The sequence below is a fragment of the Alligator sinensis genome, unplaced genomic scaffold (assembly GCF_000455745.1).
Source record: "Alligator sinensis unplaced genomic scaffold, ASM45574v1 scaffold428_1, whole genome shotgun sequence".
In the NCBI taxonomy this organism is placed as follows: Eukaryota; Metazoa; Chordata; order Crocodylia; family Alligatoridae; genus Alligator; species Alligator sinensis.
Window position 1 is genome coordinate 72,984 of NW_005841919.1, and position 18,547 is coordinate 91,530.

At 40.7% G+C, this 18,547-nt stretch overlaps 2 protein-coding genes across 5 annotated transcripts in view; one reads left to right on the plus strand and one right to left on the minus strand.

The window, feature by feature from the left end:
* ERP44 (endoplasmic reticulum protein 44) overlaps positions 1–8,883 on the plus strand; it is an 81,702-nt gene extending 72,819 nt beyond the window's left edge. The window contains exons 11-12 of the mRNA XM_006018988.3: positions 1,141–1,243; positions 8,292–8,883. Coding sequence (XP_006019050.2) covers positions 1,141–1,243; positions 8,292–8,393 — 205 coding nt within the window. The 3' untranslated portion in view covers positions 8,394–8,883. The remainder of the gene's footprint in view (positions 1–1,140; positions 1,244–8,291) is intronic.
* Positions 8,884–11,814: 2,931 nt separating this feature from the next.
* Positions 11,815–18,547, minus strand: part of STX17 (syntaxin 17) — a 75,694-nt gene continuing 68,961 nt past the window's right edge. For all 4 annotated transcript variants that reach the window (XM_025198285.1, XM_025198286.1, XM_025198284.1 and 1 more), the window contains exons 7-8: positions 15,752–15,838; positions 11,815–15,020 (exon numbers count right to left, since the gene is read on the minus strand). In XM_025198285.1, the coding sequence (XP_025054070.1) occupies positions 14,781–15,020; positions 15,752–15,838 (327 nt within the window). In that variant the 3' untranslated portion in view covers positions 11,815–14,780. The remainder of the gene's footprint in view (positions 15,021–15,751; positions 15,839–18,547) is intronic.

The window sequence follows — 18,547 nt, forward strand, 5'->3', positions numbered from 1 at the left end:
CTCGGGGATCGTCTTGCTTTGTGCCCGAAGAATCGTTTCCTTAAGGCACAGCCACTCTTCTTGGGCTCCCATCACTTCAAAACTCCTACTCTGCAGTGCGTCCTTGACTAATCGCCTGAGTTCATTGAAATCAGCTTTCCTAAAGTCTAGCACTTTCACCCTACTAGTTACCTTACCCACTCGACGTCTTATGAAGAATTCTATTATTTGGTGATCACTGACCCCCAGATGGCTACTAATCTGTAGGTCCCCTACCATGTCATCCCCCGTTGCCAATACCAGATCCAGTAAGGCATTCCCTCTAGTGGGACCGTGTACCTCCTGTGTCAGGTGGAGATCCTGTACACAGGTTAGAAACCTGCGTGAACGGTGGGAATTTGCCGTCTACATCTCCCAGCAGATGTCTGGGTAGTTTAGGTCCCCCATGACTACCGCCTCTTTAGCTTTTATGGTCTCCGAGAGCTGCCTCAGGAGCCCCAAATCTAGTTCTTCCCCTGTTCACAAATTGTTTTATTTTTAGTATATTTGAGGCTCAGATTTGTAGTTTTTTTTAATCTAATCTTCACCATTTATGAGACCATGTGTTCACTCTAAGCAATTTAAGCACATTTGACTTTTCATAGATAGAACTGGCTGATGTAGTTTAACACTTTGCTGTGGGTGACAGTAGATGATCTCAGATTAAATTTAAATTGCTAACCCCCAGACTTCATCTCTGGTGTATATGCAATTACTCTGGCACTGGAGAACCTTTCAAAGACATTTTGTCGATACTGCTACCTGATGGTGATTTGTATTTGTAAACTGTGCATTTGGAACCTGCTGTTCTCTGCTGCATTGTAGTTAGTGGGGAGCTGCAGTGAGTATACAATGAAGTTATTGGTTAGTACAACTCTGTGGGAGTTATTGAAGGAAAGAAATACTTGCTGTGCCCTCAGGAGAGAGTTGAGAAGAAAAAGAAACTAGTAGGATAGTATAGCACAAACCTAATATCCATTTGGTTTTCTACCATATATTAACCACTTGAAGTGAACATACAGTGGTGGACAAGAGAAATGTAGGCTACTCAAAGCAATATACTTTTCTGATTGAGATTACTGAACTTTTTTCATATGTTTGAGATTTTTTTTTTCATTTCAGTATTCCAGGTAAACTGAAACAGTTTGTACTAGATTTGCACTCTGGAAAATTGCACCGAGAATTTCATCATGGCCCTGATCCAACTGATGTAGCACCTGGTCAGGTAGGTTTACAGCAGCTTATGGATTTATATCTGGTCACTTGATCAAAACTTTTTCTCAGCTTGAACATAAGTTTGTTTGGTGGTGTTGGTACTTATAGTTTAGAGTCATCTTTAAGATAGCTGTCAGCCAGTTTTAGGTGTTAGCCCCCAGAATGCTCTTATGAGATATGGAAATATTAATGAGCAGAATGATTAGGTAATTTACTTGCATTGGAAAGAAAGTACTGTATGTGGCAGTGCTACAAGGGAACCTGATGTGTAGGCCTGTGCTTTAGCCACAAGATATTCCTTTCCCTTTCTATTGTATCTGTTGGATTTCTGTGTTATATATGAGAAGTGGTATCTAAAGGCTCTGTTCTGAAGTTCACCAGAGCAGAGCCTGGCACATCTCAGAGGTTGCTACAGTGCCTTTCACTGTAAAATGCTGGGACCCCAAGAAAGCTAACAACTGTGCCAGCATAACTTAGAGTAGGCTCAGGGCTGCTCTGATTTGTCCCACCAGGAAACAGTTCTCAGTGGGTTATGCAGCTAGAATGCTGTGCCGCACCAGATGAAATATTAGCTCCTATTTATGGCAGCTTGAATGCCATTTATAATAATCTGAAATAAAGTGACATTATACCACTTGGGTCACAGATGTTCACCTGAAGCACTTGACTGGCTTACTGCAGGCTTCTGCTTTTCAGTCCTTCTAGGTCTGCTTCGGATCAAATTTACAGGCTGTGGCAGACTGAGAATCTTTCACCAATATAAGACAAGATATGAACATCTTTCAGATCTTTGATGTAGATAGATGCAGTGTATACTGCGGCTTGGGGTTTTCAGTGATGGATATCACACAACAGCTTTTACACATGCTGTGAAATGGTTTGGTTGCTGCTGGTCTTATTTCCTAAAAAGGGTGATAGGCAAGGTGAAAAAAAGCAGTAACTTTTTCAGTAGAAAGGTTTAAGGGAAAATTTCATGGCTGTGAGCAAAGGAACCAAGTCCTCAGTAGGTTTAAAACATTTTGGCAGCAGTAAAAGGATACATTGTGGGTAAAAAAGCATCCCTCTCTTAGGAAATGATTAGGGAGTCATTGTTTAGGGATGCTGTGCCAAACACCTAATATCAGGAGACTTCAAGGAGATCACCTAGCCAGCAGTGAAAAAGAAGCTTGGAGTTGTAGGCACTAAATAAAATTGTTTCAATTAAACATTACTGCTTGATACCATTGGAACTTTATAAGAGACATAATATGACCTTGAGTTAGGATTGATACTAAAATGGTGTGGCCCTAGTAGAGCTATTCTTTAAAAACATGAAAAAGCTAAAAAATTAAACAAAGCAAACAAAACCTAAGACATTCCTTGAAATAGTGTTCCAGTGTGTACCATGAGTTTTGCATACAGGTTTCCCTTGCTTTATGCGGGTTCTGTATGTGCAAATTCACTCTTATGAGAAGACCCTTTTTATACCAAAAATTCGTTATATGCAAGATAAATTCACTCTTATGCAATCGGTGTGGTGGAAGGAAGCCCACAGTGCCTTATGGGAGTGACATGCATCAAAATATAGACTCCTGTGTGGATCTGTGCTCCTCACTTATTGTCTAAGACATGTTTCTGTAGTTCTCATCCCCATTATGATAGTGCCCCCTGCTTGTGTGTACTGTCTGCTGTTGGTGAGTATCAAAATTGTCTTGTAAAAGTGGTAGAAATGAGTCTGGGGGTCAGTACAGTCGAGGTCTTGGAACATATTCCTATTCGTTACATTGTAAAGTGGGTTCCCTTTATGCGAATTCAAGTTATGCGCCATTTTCCAGGAATGCATGTACAGCATAAAGCGAGAGAAACCTGTATATGAATGGCACGTTGCATATACCATATTTACTCAAATACAGTATACTTACTTGAGCTCTGGAGTCATGGTTATCCCACAGCTCAGTACTGCTCAGTATGTGCATATATTTCAGATACCACCCCCACTCCCTGCCCCCCACAAAGGATCCGTGTGCTAATTAGCCCCTTGCTCATGACAAGAACAGCCAGTTCGTTATGAGTCCTGGGATCCTCCAAAAATGTATATGCAGATTTGGTGCAGGGCAGCTCTACCTCATGAGGGGCAGAGCCACACTAATCACTGGCTGAGAGAGGGGGTGAGAGGGATTCTGGGTGAACTGTTTGGGGCCCCATTTGGTGAAGTCTGTCAGACATTTAAAGCTGGTGAAGAAACAGGAATCATTGGGAATGGGAAAGAAAGGCGCAGCTCAGCTGTGGGAGTGAAAAAAAGTCAAAATGTATGCCCTGTAGAGGCTCACCATGACTTGAAAAAGAGTTGGAGCTGAGGCAGACTCCATGCACTGGACACTGCCATATATCTTATTTAGACAGTCTGTGCTAACCTATTTTTCTGATAGGTTTTTATCAGCATGTTTGCTCATTATGGGCTATGTGTTTTATAGCCATGCTCAGCATTGGGCTGCATTTAATAAACTTCGTATTTGGTTTCCATTACTGAGCACATTCTTATCTTGTATTAGGGTTAGTATGGTACAGCATATGCCACTAGAGATTCAGTAGCACTTCCCAAAAGTGTTGGGGTTTTAGTCCATGCTGGCTTACAGGTATGTTTTTGTCTCCTAAATTCTTGTGTGGTTTCAGTTAGAAACAAAGGGTGCATAGAAAGCTTCTAGCCAGACAAGGAAGAAACACCTTTTTCATTAATTTGTTTTTTTCAGTACAGTCCCCCCCTGTTGTCTCTGCACTTGGTCCAATCAAGTGATGAAAACCAACCCCACAATTCTTGTCTGAGCAGCACTCAATCTGGGCATCCATTTTGCTAGTCCTTGTCTCATGTGTAGGTCTTCATTGAGGATGGCATGAACTAGCTGTTGATGTTCAATGAGTTCTGTGCCTGGATAGTGATCTTCTGTCATTCAGTACCATCTTCTGGGACTGCACCAATTGTGCAGTCGTGGCCTCTCATGGTTCCCTGACTGAATTATTCTGAGTACTGATATTCCTTTTGCTTAAATTGAGCTGCCTATTTTATTTTATTTTAAACTGTGGCATATGAAGGGGCATCATTCCCTACTGTTGCCATCATAGCCTCATAAATTTATTCTAGAGCAAGGTCTTTCTTATGGAGGCACTTGTTTACTGGTCTGATTTCTAATCTCCACTTCCAAATTTTTTGGTGACTGGCTCACTCTGACGTGTCCTCATGCAAATTCTAGAGGGAGAAAAGTGCTACTAGCAAACATCAAAACAGTGGTAGCTTGTTCTGGGAAATCTGCTTAAATAGATCAGTTTAGATGCCTTCTGTGCACCTCTTAGATGGGCAGTATTTGCACATCTGAAACTGTTGTCTACCATTGTCTTGTGGTTTTGCTCAATTTGATGGGGGGGGAGGGGGCTAATGAATTTTATTTGATGGCTATTACAAACATCAAAGCAAGATGTAATAAGTAGCAAATGAAGCCTATTGGATTTTCAATTTCCAATCCCATATCTTAGTTTCTTGCTATTAGTATGTTGATTAAAGTGGAAGCATATGTACTTGAAAAGTCAGACATGGAAAAGAATAGAGTATTTACCTGACTCCAAAACAACTTTGAATTTAAGATGTGTCCCCCCCCCCCACACACACACACACACAATAATTAGACTCACTACATGGGAAATTATACATTTATTGTCATTTTTCATGCATAGAATTTAATTTTTGGGGAGGGTCATCTTAAATTCATTCCCCCCACCACTGTGGCAGGGAAAGCAGCAGGGGGCCAGACTCCTACCTCTTGAGGCTCCTGTCACCTCCACTGGCTTGCCAGAGGTGAGCTGCCAAGCTCCAGGCCAGGACACAAGTGTTGATTTGGTGGGGAATTCTTGTTTTGGACACAAGTGACTACGGTAGAAAATAGTCTGTTGCTAAAATTATTGCACTTTTCTAGAAGCTGCACTGAAAATGAATTCAAGTCATGGTCTTGTGTGTTGTATATTATCTGAATAGTTGTAGGGTTGGTTTTACAGTATTTACTTGTATACGATAGAATTACCCATAATACCCAACTTCCCAGACAGGATGAGAAAAATTTTAGCAAACTTCAGCTAGCTTGCCACAAAGCGCTTCATTACAGATAAACTCCCTGGCGGTGTTGTATAGCAGGTGATTATCTGTCACCGTGATGCACCAGATGCTGCTGTATATGCATATACATATCATTTTGTATGAGCCACTCTGCTTTCACAGACTCTTCATTAGTTATATATTTGTAAATATTAATGCAGTATATTAATAAGCATATATATTCTAACATAATAAAGGGCTTTGTCTGTCTGTCTGTCCGTAACGCTCTTGGAGCACTCTGGTTACTGAAACAACCAATCAGAGTGCTCCAAGAGTGTTATGGACAGGAGGTGGCAGTGTGGCGGAGTGCCATCATGACAGTGGGATGGGGGGGGACCAGGTCAGTGGCCCTACTCCTTGGAGGTGGCAGTGGCACGGGATGCTGGCAGAGGCAGATGGAGGGGATGTTGAGGCAAGCTTTCCCCTCCTCCCCCCTGGTCTTGGGAGGCAGCGGGGGTGGGTAAGGGTTAGCAAGCTTCCCCCCCGTCATTCTTGATGGGCAATTCACTAGTATATAGACATAGATATATCTATACCTATATCAATATATCGATATAGATGTATAGGTGTAGAAAGTATATTTGTTTAGATTATCACCATTGAATTTTCCTAGTTTTTCTCCCTTTTAATTAACAGGTAAGGTTACTTGAGTTCATTTCCTGCCAAGGAAATGACCAAACACTAATGAAGTCACCAGTGATGGTAGCGTTCCATCCCAAAAATGAAGATCCTTCTCACCACAGCAAGCTGCTTTATTCTTCCAATATGCAGATGCCCCAGTGCATATATGCCCAGTAGCCCTGTGGATCATGCTAAACACAAAGCTGCAACTCACCTCTGCTGACTTCAGATAAATAACATATGCATGCATATGTAGTAATAGATCAGTCATTTTTAAATAAGGCACAAGGTTGGAATTTAGGTTTTGTGTTTGAGGTGGCTGTGTTCATTGGGGTGGCTGTATCTTGACATGAAATGGAAAGGAGTTATCTCTACAGAGGGAGGCGTCTGTGTTAGGTTTGTGGTGAGTAAGGCACATAGGTTGATGCTGCTTAGGATGTTAATTGTAGTTATTAGAAATTATTAATTAAGTATATTGGCACTTACACTTTTGTAATTTACAGCAACAAAGGTGTTAATGTTGGTGCTTAGTAATCCAACCCACAACTCAAAAAATAATGCTTTGCCAGGAGTCCTCAGCCTTCAGTGGCTCATTAGACGTACTGAGCTAGTAACACTGCAAGTGTCAACCTCTTTCAACATTGTAATTTCTTGAGGCTGTGAGTGCTATTAGAGGGTCTTGTAGGCAGAATATTGCTTGCAAGCCATGAGCTGGATACTGCTCCTCCACAGGGATGGTTATCTGGGGATGAGCTTGGCTAGACCATAATGCTCTTTGCTCCTTTTTAGCTCCCATCTGTCTGCCATAGCCCCAATCCCTGGTGCTATGGTCTTACTCTCTTCTCCATTCTTCCTCTAAGAATATATCAAGTACAGTAGATGGATATGTATAGGCCTTTACATGACATGCCATTAGTGTGTGTGTGTGTGTGTGTGTGTGTGTGTGATGGAGTTATTTGCCTTCAGATGTGGTGTAAACTTCTGTCTGTCTCTACAGAAAGGTTGTTTTTCAGTGTAGAAGTTCACATGAGGTTAGGGTTTTGTGCCTCTGTAAAACTTACCAACAGTCTTTTTCAAGCGATTAGTTTTTAAATACTGCCTACCAGCATAGCAATTAGTAGGTAATCTCAAGTGGACCTGGTACAAAGTGAAATAAAAATATTTCAGAAGGAACAGTCATGTTTCTGCTGCTGTTTTCCATAACTGAACACAGGTGCAGAGACAGGGGGCCAACACACTTTCATATGGGCAACTATGATTTTATGAAGCTGCGGATTTGAAAAAATTTTATGCACAAAGATACTGATAGTCTTCTCCATCACTAGCTGCATTTGTGACGCAATTATCAGAACCATCTTACCAACCCAGTCTCCTGTCCCTCTTAAACATTAAACAATACCTAGGAAATTAAATATCTGCACATGTGCTCTTTCTTGTGGCAGCAGTCTTAGCTAAATTCACAATGTGCAACACCCTAGCCACAAAACTGGGAGCTGAAAATTCTGGGTACTACTGGGTACATAACATGCATTCCACACTCGGGTACACATGGTCCATATTCCACATTCTTCCTTCTTTCCCTTTCAGGATGCCAGTTTTCAGTCATCTTCCATACATTAAACATCCATAACTAAGTTCAGATAACTAAGTGTTTTATCTCATCTACTGTTAATAACTATTCTTTGGAGTAAGGCTTCAGGAATCATCTTCCCCATTTTACACTAGAGTGTAAGTGCACAGTATTTGGTGCAGCTGAGGACAAAACACACATCCCCATCACTCAGCTCTTATCCACTGAGCTATATTGCTTCTTGGATGATGCTGCGTCTACAAGTTCTCTATAAAATAATCCTTTCCTGCCCGTTACATATTGTGAGAGAAAACTAACTAGATCACCACTATGACCACCTTCTTCCACATAGGAAAATAACTGTGTAGTTAATTGATGCACAGATCCCTCACAAGTACATGTTGATATTTGAGATCAAAGTTAACATTTTTTATTTACTGTCGTAATAAGCAATCTTATGTACTGAACAGAGGCATGGGTGGGATATGTTTATAAGGCTATAAATGTGTTATCCATTGTGACATTTGGTAGTTATGTTAAAAGGATATATATTAGGGCATGCGTGGATGGATGCTGTCCTAATAAGCAACGTCAGGGAAGAGAGATTTTATTCCAAAAATATTTATTCCTAAAAATTTTTTAATTGCCCAGCTAAGCAGACTAATTGTTCCTGTTGTTTTCCTGATGTAGGCAGTAGCTAATTATGAGTGAAGCCAAAGACTAACTTTACTTTTTGTTCTGTTTCAGCCAAATCAAGATGTAGCAAGCAGTCCACCAGAGAGTTCATTCCAGAAGTTAGCACCCAGTGAACATAGGTACACATTATTAAGGGAAAAAGATGAACTTTAAAAACTTGAACTAATCTTGCAAGCCTTTTCAAGCAGCAGCATTGACTTGTGTGGTGGAAATAGTAAACCTATATTTTCATAATTCTATGTGTATTTTTATTTTGGATAAACTGAAAAATAATTTTTTTGCTCCCTGGGCTTGTAAATACATTTGTTTGGTGGGTCATTCTGTACAGCATCTTTCAAATGGCTTGTTCCTAATGCTATAGTAAAATATCAGAGACCCATCTAGACTTTTGATCTAACTCCTTTCTGTAAAACTTTTCTAATTCAAATGAAGGTATCATTGCCAGAGACATGCTGTTAACTTGCACTCTCTAAGTAGGACTCCTCTGATTTTTTTTTCTCTGTGTAATCTGGTAGTATGTGCTTTTATTTCTTCCTCTTCATGTGAACAGCTATCCTGGTACTCCGTTTCATTGTCACATTTTTCTCATAATTAAGAGGGCGTATTCTGGATACTTGGGAAGGGAATAAATTAAAGTTTTACAGAATGTTGTGGTGTGCTTTCCTGTAAACAGCTGTTCGGATATCTCCATTTTTTCCACTTTGATATTTTTATGGTATCAATATTGCATTCCTCTGATCTTGAGGCCTTAATGCATTATACCTACAAAGGCTATGTTAAAAAAATACTATGGTTGCAATGCCTGACTCTCAGTTGCAGTATGTCAAAATTAGGCTGGCTTATGCACCCTTAATTTAGCCTCCCTGTACCTATATGTGGGAGGCTGTGTAATTAAAGACCACATCAAATCTTTTTTTTTGCCTGCATATGACCCCTTCTGCATTCATTGTGTGGCATGATGCTCACTTAGGGACTATCCAGCATTTGTTGTTTAATCATTTGTTTTTTTTTAAGCGTGTGCCTTTGTCTTATGTAGCACGTTATTCAAACTGCTCTGAACACAGTAGTAATTTCTTCATGACCTTTTTTCTAATACTTAACACTGTATGAGGAATGCTTCACAAAGATTAATTTTTTAAGACAGTCCATAATATGGAAGAAGAGGGGAGATGGATTATGTCCATTTTACAGATGAGGTGTTGACATATACATTAAAATAGAAAAATCATCTATTAATTTTAGGTATCCATTTAGAAGCCACATGAACCTAATTTTTGTTATCTACTACTATGGAAGCCTGGCCCATGACTTGGGCTTCTACACTTTATCAGAATGCCCATTTCCAGTTTGTGTTCAAAACATGGCTTCCCTTGATTTCATGCTTCAGCAGTGCTCATGCTTCAGCTAATCAGAATACAGGGCTTCAGGTCAAAGAAACTAAGGCATTTGCAAATCCTGACCACCCGTTAAAAAAAAATAATAATAAAAAAACCTTTTAGGGACTTGTCCAGTGTTATGGCAGAGGCTGGGGGATAAAATCGTGTTCTTCAGGACAGCATTCAACTGTCTTAACTGTAAGACTGTCTGTCTTTTTTTTCTCATTCCCCTACACTGTTGTTGCAAATAAAACAGGGACCCCACAGGTAATGGCCTCCTGCATTATACTGCATTATGATACCTTGAGCTGAACATAGTAAGAAGAATCATAGGTAATCAAAAAAAGTATTCCATTTTGGTGATGGGATAGTGATAGTGGACAGTTCCATGTCAGCCTATGTTATACCTAAAAACCAAGGGCCACTTTCAGACATGCGTGGACATTTGTTTTGCCAGGGAAACTAGCAGCAGTGTACCTTGTGCTGCTGTTATCCCCAGGGAATGCCTATGCCACGGGTGCTCTGGCATGCGACAGGCTACTGGGGGGCAGCAGGTGGGATGCGGGGCAGCTAAGGCTAGCATTGGGCTGGCCCCAGCAGCTGTACCTGGGATCCTGGGGCTGCAGCAGTGGATAGCCAGGGGCCAGCGCCGCCCACCCGCTTACAATGTGGAGAACAGCTGAACGTGCGGTATGTGGCGCTGCGGTTCCCCCACCGTTCACCCCCGGCACACCAACATCTTGCAAAGTTGAAGTTGCGGGTGTTTTTTACATTCTGCCCAAAAACATTGCTGACCCCTGTGCTATAGAGTAGCTATCACTGTAAGAAATCTCTTATGGATTTGATTTCATTATTTTATTTCATGATGCAAAGGGAGCTTATACTACTTACTGAAATATGTCTAGAAATTGCCTGGCATATTATGTGTTTTGTCAGAAACAAACAAGGATGAAACTTGCCCATGGAGGTCAGTCAGGGAGAGGGAGAAACAATGTACATGAAACAAGCACCTGTCTTCCTTCTAGGCACCATACAAAAATAAATCTGTAGTAGGGACTTCAACAGGAAGAAAGTGGTTGAGCTTCAGTAACATACAGAGATCAGCATGCGTTCAGGTATAGAGGTGATAGCAGGCCTCCAGCAAGTATGCACGTCTCAATTTCTGACTTTATTCATAAGATTAACACTGGTTCCGAAGTTTAAAGAAAGTTTGTCAGAAAATGGCAAACATCTGTTTAGATCAAACTTTGTTTGGGATGTCTGCCTCTATCCAGAATGGAATTATGGGGAAGGGGTCAGAAATGCAAACAGCCCAAAGTAGCAAATATAGCCATGCATGTAAGACAATTGGAGCATGGGAAACTCAGGTTCTGGTGCCTCTTGAAGGAGATTCAAAGCTAGCAGGCACTTGAACCTTTGTTTTCTATGTAGAACCAAGTGCCCTAATTACTGGCTATTCTCGCTGTTTTCCTCTGCCTACATTGGTGTGCAAGTCCCCTGTGTTTCAGTGGTAGAATCCTTGTCTGTTGCACAGGAGACCTGGGTTCAATTCCTGGACTCTTATACAAATACAGCCATGGAGGCACCAAGCGCCTGGACTCAGTCTAGCCTTTTGATTCTGTTTCAGTGGATTGAAGGTCTCGGCAGCCTCCACTCCTCCAAAACTCCTGCCTAGGCATATGCATCAAAGATCTGGGTTACCTCTCGTACATATGCCATGATCTGGAAGGATCAACAGTTGCTAAACACTGGTGTGTGTAAAGAAAAGAAAAAAAGAATGGTGGGGAGGGTTACTTTAAATGGAACAAAAACAAATCCCAAAACCTCATTTTATATCAGAACTTGAAATTAATATTCTAGCCCTTTCCTACCCAGCATCCATATACATTACCAATGAAATAAGCTTTGATAGACTGACAAAACTTTATGCAAATTCCAAATATTGTAGATGTTTCAGGTGGTGTACCTATCCATTTGAATGTTAATTTCTCTTGCAGTCTTGCCACTTCCACTAGTGGAATATTGATAGCATATATGATTGCTAGTTCAATAAAATATTATTTTAAATGTTAGTTTTATACAATTATTTAATCATCCATGCAGTGTTAATTTACATAAAAGTAGTGATCATTTAGATACTGGGATGAAAACAGAAAACAACACATTTTAAATAGAAAATACAAACCATATAAAAATGAAGGCAAAAAAAAATCTTTATTGAATCTGACAAAATGTCTACCTTGTACTTCTGACTCTTGAATAATGTCCATAGCAATTTAAGCAATGGTTTGGCCACGAAAGGGGGCCCACGTTTTTCTATATATTCAAAAGAAACCCTCAGACTTGAAATTGAATTATACAATTCCAGCAGTATTGTTGGCTTTAATGGCATATAAAGTTTCTTCATGCATACCAGATGCAAATGAAACTGTAGTTTTTTTTTACTGGATTTCGTTTTTTCAAACATGAGAGAGAGAAGCAATATGGCTTTAAATGTCTCTTAAGTGAGCATCTATTAAACTGATTTTGTATGCAACTTTACAGTCACTAGCCTAGTGAAAAAAAAAAAGAAGGTCCTCAGTTCTGTACATAAGGATTGTCATAGCTGTATTCCCAACTTGCAAAAGTTTGGGCAATTCTCTCTTGGTTCCTGTCATCAAATGCATACAAGTTAGCAGGGTAAAGAAGAGAAGTTGACATCTTCAATGTCTACTCCAATTCCTAGAGAGAGCAGTGGTTTTTTCTGGTTCCGAATGCTCTAAATGTAGGCAGATAAAGTGTAATGGCTAAGGACATCAAACAAGGAATACATTTCTCTGCTATGGGTTGTTATGAGTTCATTACAAATGTGTATAGTCATAATAGATGCGATTTAAAAAAAAAAAACGTTTCTTGCATGGCACGTGCAAATAAGCCAGGTAACTCAGGAGGTTTTCTCAACCCCATGTAATTCTACAGAGAAAGGCACTTTGGCTTAATACATGGAGTTTTGTTAGTTTTACATTTTAATGATTACTTGTGAACACCATTTTCATTCATGTTGCTTCCCTGAGCCTAAGTCTTATTTAAAGTAGACAACATCATCTACACAGTTGCAGTTGGTTTGTACTCTTAAGTAAAATAAATGAGAGAGAACTACAGGAAACTTGTCTTGAAGCTAATGGTTTCTTAGAATGCATTTAGGCACCAAAGCCAGAGTCCATTATTAGAAGACAATATTTTCATAGATCGACAAATTGTTGGTTATTAAAGTGGAGCTCCAGTAATTGTTAAGTGAAGTGATAGTTCTCCCCTAAAGATATGAAGGACTGAACATCAACATGTAATTACACAATATTTAGGAAAACCTTTTAGATATTAATTTGTAAAAGGTCTCAAGAAGATCCAACCATTTGAGATCTTCCAGAAGCAACTTTGCGCCCTATGTTTTCCCAGAAAGTGGTAGCAGCAGTGCTGGAACTCATGCAGAGTGATGGGGCACAGCTAGACCGTGTGGAAGAGCCAGGGCTGTGTGACATTGAAAACTCATTAAAAATACTATATTTAAAAATGGAAGAGGCAGAGACATAAGTGGACTTTAGTTGACAATACAATGAGCAGGATAAATGAGGCGCAACAGATACCCCCAGGAAGATATCCCTCAACAGGCATCACCAAGAAGACAGTGGCACAAGCCAGAGCTAACTACACCCATATACACCCCAATTCCTTGAAGAGAAAACTCTGCTGACTGTGAATTCTAAGAACTAGACGCATCTTGGCCCAAGCTGCCCAGCGGAGCAGAGCTCGGATCTGCTGAGGTAAGCAAAAAACGGAGTGAAAGCACTAGCATAATTATGCTGTATGGCTGGAGACAGCCAGCTGAGGAATAGTATACAGGGCTGACTCGTACCCAGCTGTGTTCATGACCTGGGTGTTGCAACAGACTTGGCCATCTTTCAAAATGTTTTTTCTGATCAGATCAGCTAATGACAGCACAGTCACCAGGACTATACCCATATGACAGTCCTTTGTAATCTATAACCACCTCACCTGGCAAAGAAACTGATGCCAATTATCATCACACTCTTGCTAAATCAGTGGAACAGGTATAAGGAACTACTGAGGAGTTGCTGCTGTTCCAGCAATATCAAATGTCATGAATGGCTGGTTTTTAACTTCTTCCACTGCTGTTTTGCTGCTGGCAGAATGTTAGAAAGGTGCAAAGGAAGAAGGGACATCAGCATCCAACAATGAGCCAGGCAATACTTAAATAAGCAGGGCTTCAATGTTCCAAATCTTGGAATTTAATTTCAATCCCAGACAGTTGCTTTCAAAGACCAGCTGGGATTAGACCATAATGGAAAGCTACACCCCTAGCACAACCACTCCTATACAATTTTTTTATTGGCTTGTTGGGAAGGGATGGAAAGTGAAACTGTTTATTCATAAGAAGCAGTAGATGATTTAAGAAGGACAATAAGAAAAGGGCAGGAAAAATAAGCTTTTTAAAAAAGAAAATAAAGATTGTGTAGTGCTCTAGAAAGGCAGCCCAGCTTGACAGTACAAGCAGAGGACAATGAAGCTGCCTCCACAGCTTGCAACGATACATTTCAACCTTAACCTGTAAAAAGTTGTGCTGATTTATGCTTCTGTTGAACAGAGTGTCACTTATCCTATGGTGGTTTGCGGATACAGCCAAATTGGTATTTTGCTGGAACCAAAATTGTGAAGTTTAGAAGCTGGCTGGAAGCTAGTGTGCTCATTTTTTTTTTTAAATCACTTAGAAAAAACGCTCCAAACATTAGGGTGTCTCACTCTGCCCTGGTGAGAATGCTCCAAGGCTTTCCTAAATTTATTCTAAACTCTCAACTAAATCTACTCCTGTCATCAGATAAAATAAGAGGTGAATTTGGCACAGAACACCTGGCATTCATCATTACAGCTGCAGCCGTAATGCACCATATGCCTATGATAAAAAGGCAGTCCTTACAGCTTTCAAAACTACAGCACTGCCTTGTCTCAGTGGCACTCTCTCAAATGCTTAAGTTCTAGCATCTCTGTGTCACCCCCCCCAAAACAGCAATATAGTTGTCCAAATTCATGAGACTCAGATTTATATTCAAAGCAAAGACTGCAAGTTGTCATCATTGCTGGGGATATTACTTCTGTTCCCAGCCTCACTTCAGTTAGATTTTTTGTTGCTCTGACTAGGAAGGTCTGGACAGCTGGAAGAGAGCTGCTCAATCACTTTCTGTTTTCTTCTTTGTATCAATTTTCCACCTGTGAAGCCCAGAATCCCACCACCAAGTGCAGCTGCAATTCCTGCTACTTTGAAGCCTGCAAGGAGACCAATAGGACCCCCTACCACTCCTCCAATGAGTGCACCTGCCACAGGCAGAGCTGCCAGCTTGTACTTTGCAGCCTGTTAAAAAAAAACACAACAAAAACAATCTATTCAGAATACATGCCTGTGGTGATGTGCATTTTCCCCTCATTAGTCTTGGCAATATATCCAGATTTTAGCACAGAAATAAACCTTGCAAATTACATTTTTTTTAAATACACTATTCTACAGGTAAGAGAGAATATGCCATGTCTGCTTCAAACTTGAACAGTTCCAATTATGCAACAGAACACCAAATTATTTTACAAAGTGGCTGAATTTATTTACAGTCTAGAATCCAGTGGCTGGGCTGTGCCATTAAAATAAATGTAGTAATTGGAAAGTGTCCAGAAGCTGTTTCATAAACATGCCTGAAGGTTGCATATGTCAGCTAACAGCAACTCTTAGCAACATAAATGTAGTTCAGCATCACATAATTGTGTGTCACCATCATAGTTTCATTTCACGCGTATTTGAGTCTTATGAGCCAATCATTTAACACACTGCCTGTTTTTCCAGGTATTCCATTGGAAGCAGCAGCAGAACACCTTATAATGAGACTTTAGGCAGAGAAATTCTTTTCTGGCAGACTGGATGTGACAGAACATTACAAGCAAAATTGATTTTTTTTTTACTACCTATGTCATTTCTTCCTTATTTCCTTAATTGCTGGTTCCCTCAGCATTAAAGACGGCAGATCAATTGGGTTAATACAGAAGATTGCTGGGAGGCAGAGTACCATTGATTCACCAGCAGGAGCAGATCCCTACCTTCCCCAAGTTTTTGGTTCCCTCTTCAACATTCACAGCGGCATTGTTGACATGGTCTTCAATTCTGTCAATCTTCTCCTGCTGAGACTAGATGCAAAGGAATTATGAGTGAGGTTACCTGCTGGGAAGCAGCAGTAAGCCAATACACACCATTTTAATGCCTGTAATCAGGGCCCTGCAGCAGCTTTCATCTGCTACGTACTGTACCCATGCAGCCTTAATGGTAGTTCATTAATAGCTTCTGATAAGCCATGCTGAAACTACAAAGTTACTTAAAAAAGGAATTTAACTATCAGGTCATGAAATGGGAAGAAATTATACAGCATATTGTTATAGTTCAAGAAAGCATACTGAAGTGTACTCTCATTTGATCTATTGTTCTGTGAATAAATGAACTTGCATTTTAGGGAAAAATTCAAACAAGCATTTATGTTTCATGCTGAGTTTCATTTTCAAAACAATTCATTTTTCTACAGGGTGAAGGTACAAGATCAACATAAGTTATATTAAACAAAAAGTTTTGCTGAAATCCAAACTGCCATCTTTAATCTATGAGGCTGTAATATATTAACTTAACCATACACATATAACCATCTGACAATGTTGGAAATATTTTTAATATGACCCTAATCTTTGCACTTCCATTCTTCCAAAATTCTAATTCCTGCTTCAAACCCCCTTAAACTTTAGGAGAGTAAAATCCCTCGGCTGGTACTTAGAGATGGGATACCTTCCTGTCCTTTTTAAACCCCTGGAGGACCCTTAGCATTATTCTGTCACAATAATGGGCTGTCCAGTGTACTGTTTAAGATTATGCTCATTCTGCACAGTTCTTAAATTTAGAACATTTTCTAGGTCAAGAACCTAGTTTTGTCAAACTTGGTGTAATAAATGTGTCTGACAAACACACATGCCTTTCTCACCTGCCTAGTACTAGACACTACAGATGCTCTATTTTACCCATTGCTGCATGTAACTTTCCTAAGAACAAGGAACAAAAAAAATTGCTCCTCACTGCCAGGTAAAAACACTCCACCACTAGGCTACAGAATCAGGCTTCCTTTTGTCTGCCCTCTTAGGCTCAATGAATCTTGAATTCTTTTCTGCATAAAGGAATAGCTTCAACAAGATGGGTGGAAAGGGCCCCACCCAGAATAACCTATAAACCACCTACAAGGTGTAGGCTTGAATCAGAAAATCAGGGTTGGAAAGGACCTCGAGGGCATCTAGTCCAACCCCATATTCGCAGCAGGACCATCCCCAGCTAGATCATTCCAGCCAGGGCTTTTTGTTGAGCTGGGCCTTAAAGACCTCCAAGGATAGAGACTCTACCACCTCTTTAGGTAATCTGTTCCAGTGCCACACTACTAGTTAGAATTTTTTTTCCCTAAACCTCCCTTGTTGCAACTTGAGACCATTGCTCCTTGTTCTGCCATCTGTCACCACTGAGAACAGTCAGCGGTTCCCAAACTCTGACCGATTGCGCACCACTAATTTAAAATGATACAACCTTAAGTACCACCAGCAATTTTTTCAGTTTAACCTTAAGTGCCACCAGCAAATTTTTGTCCTATAAAGTAATAATAAATCTGTTAACACGTACCACTGACAGGTTGTCTGCATAACACCAGTGGTACCCATACCACAGATTGGGAACCGCTAGCTCCATCTTCCTTGTAACCAAACTTTAGATAGTTGAAAGTACTAGCAAAACCCTTCTCAGTCTTCTCTTCTGCAGACTAAATAAGCCCAGTTCCCTCAGCCTCTCCTCAGAAGTCAGGTACCCCAGCCCCCTCACCATTTTTGTTGCCCTCCACTGGACTCTCTCCAACTTGTCCATGCCCTTTCTATAGCGGGAGTGGTGGGGGGCAAAACTGGACACAGTACTCCAGATGTGGCCTCACCAGTGTAGAATAGAGGGGAAAATTACTTCCCTTGACCTGCTGGCAATGATCCTACTAATGCAGCCCTGTATGCCATTAGCCTTCTTGGCAACAAGAACACAATGTTGACTTATAATCAGCTTATTGTTCACTGTGACTCCAGGTCCTTTTCTGCAGAGCTGCTGCTTACCCAGTTTGTCCGAAGCCTGTAGCAGTGCATACGATTCTTCCGTCTTAAGTGCAGGACTTGGTACTTCTCCTATTGAACCTCATAAGATTTCTTTTTGGCCCAGTCCTCCAATTTGTCTAGGTCATGCTGAATCCTAGCTCTACCCTCCAGTGTATTTACTACTCCCTCCAGCTTGGTGTCATCTGCAAACTTGCTTAGGGTGCAATCCATCCCATCTTCTAGATGGTTAATGAAGATACTGAACATAACCAGCCCCAGGATCAACCCCACTAGTCAACAGCTGCAAGCTACACATTGAGCCATTGATCACTACCTATTGAGTCCAATGATCCAGCCCACTTTCTATCCACTTTACAGTCCATTCATCCAACCCATACTTCCTTAGCTTGCTTGCAAGAATGCTGAGGGAGACTGTATCAAAAGCCTTGCTAAAGTCAAGGTATATCATGTTCACTGCTTTCCCCACATCCACAGAGCCAGTTATTTCATCATAGAAAGCAATCAGGTTGGTCAGGCATGACTTGCCCTTAGTGAATCCATGCTGACTGTTCCTGATCACCTTCTCCTCCAAGTGCTTAGAAATGGATTCCTTGAGGACCAGCTCCATGATTTTCCTGGGGACTGAGGTGAGGCTGACCAGTCTGTAGTTCCCTGGATCCTCCTCCACCACTTCCAAAACCCATATATGTAGTAAAATTGGTGCAATGTATTGTAATGCAGATG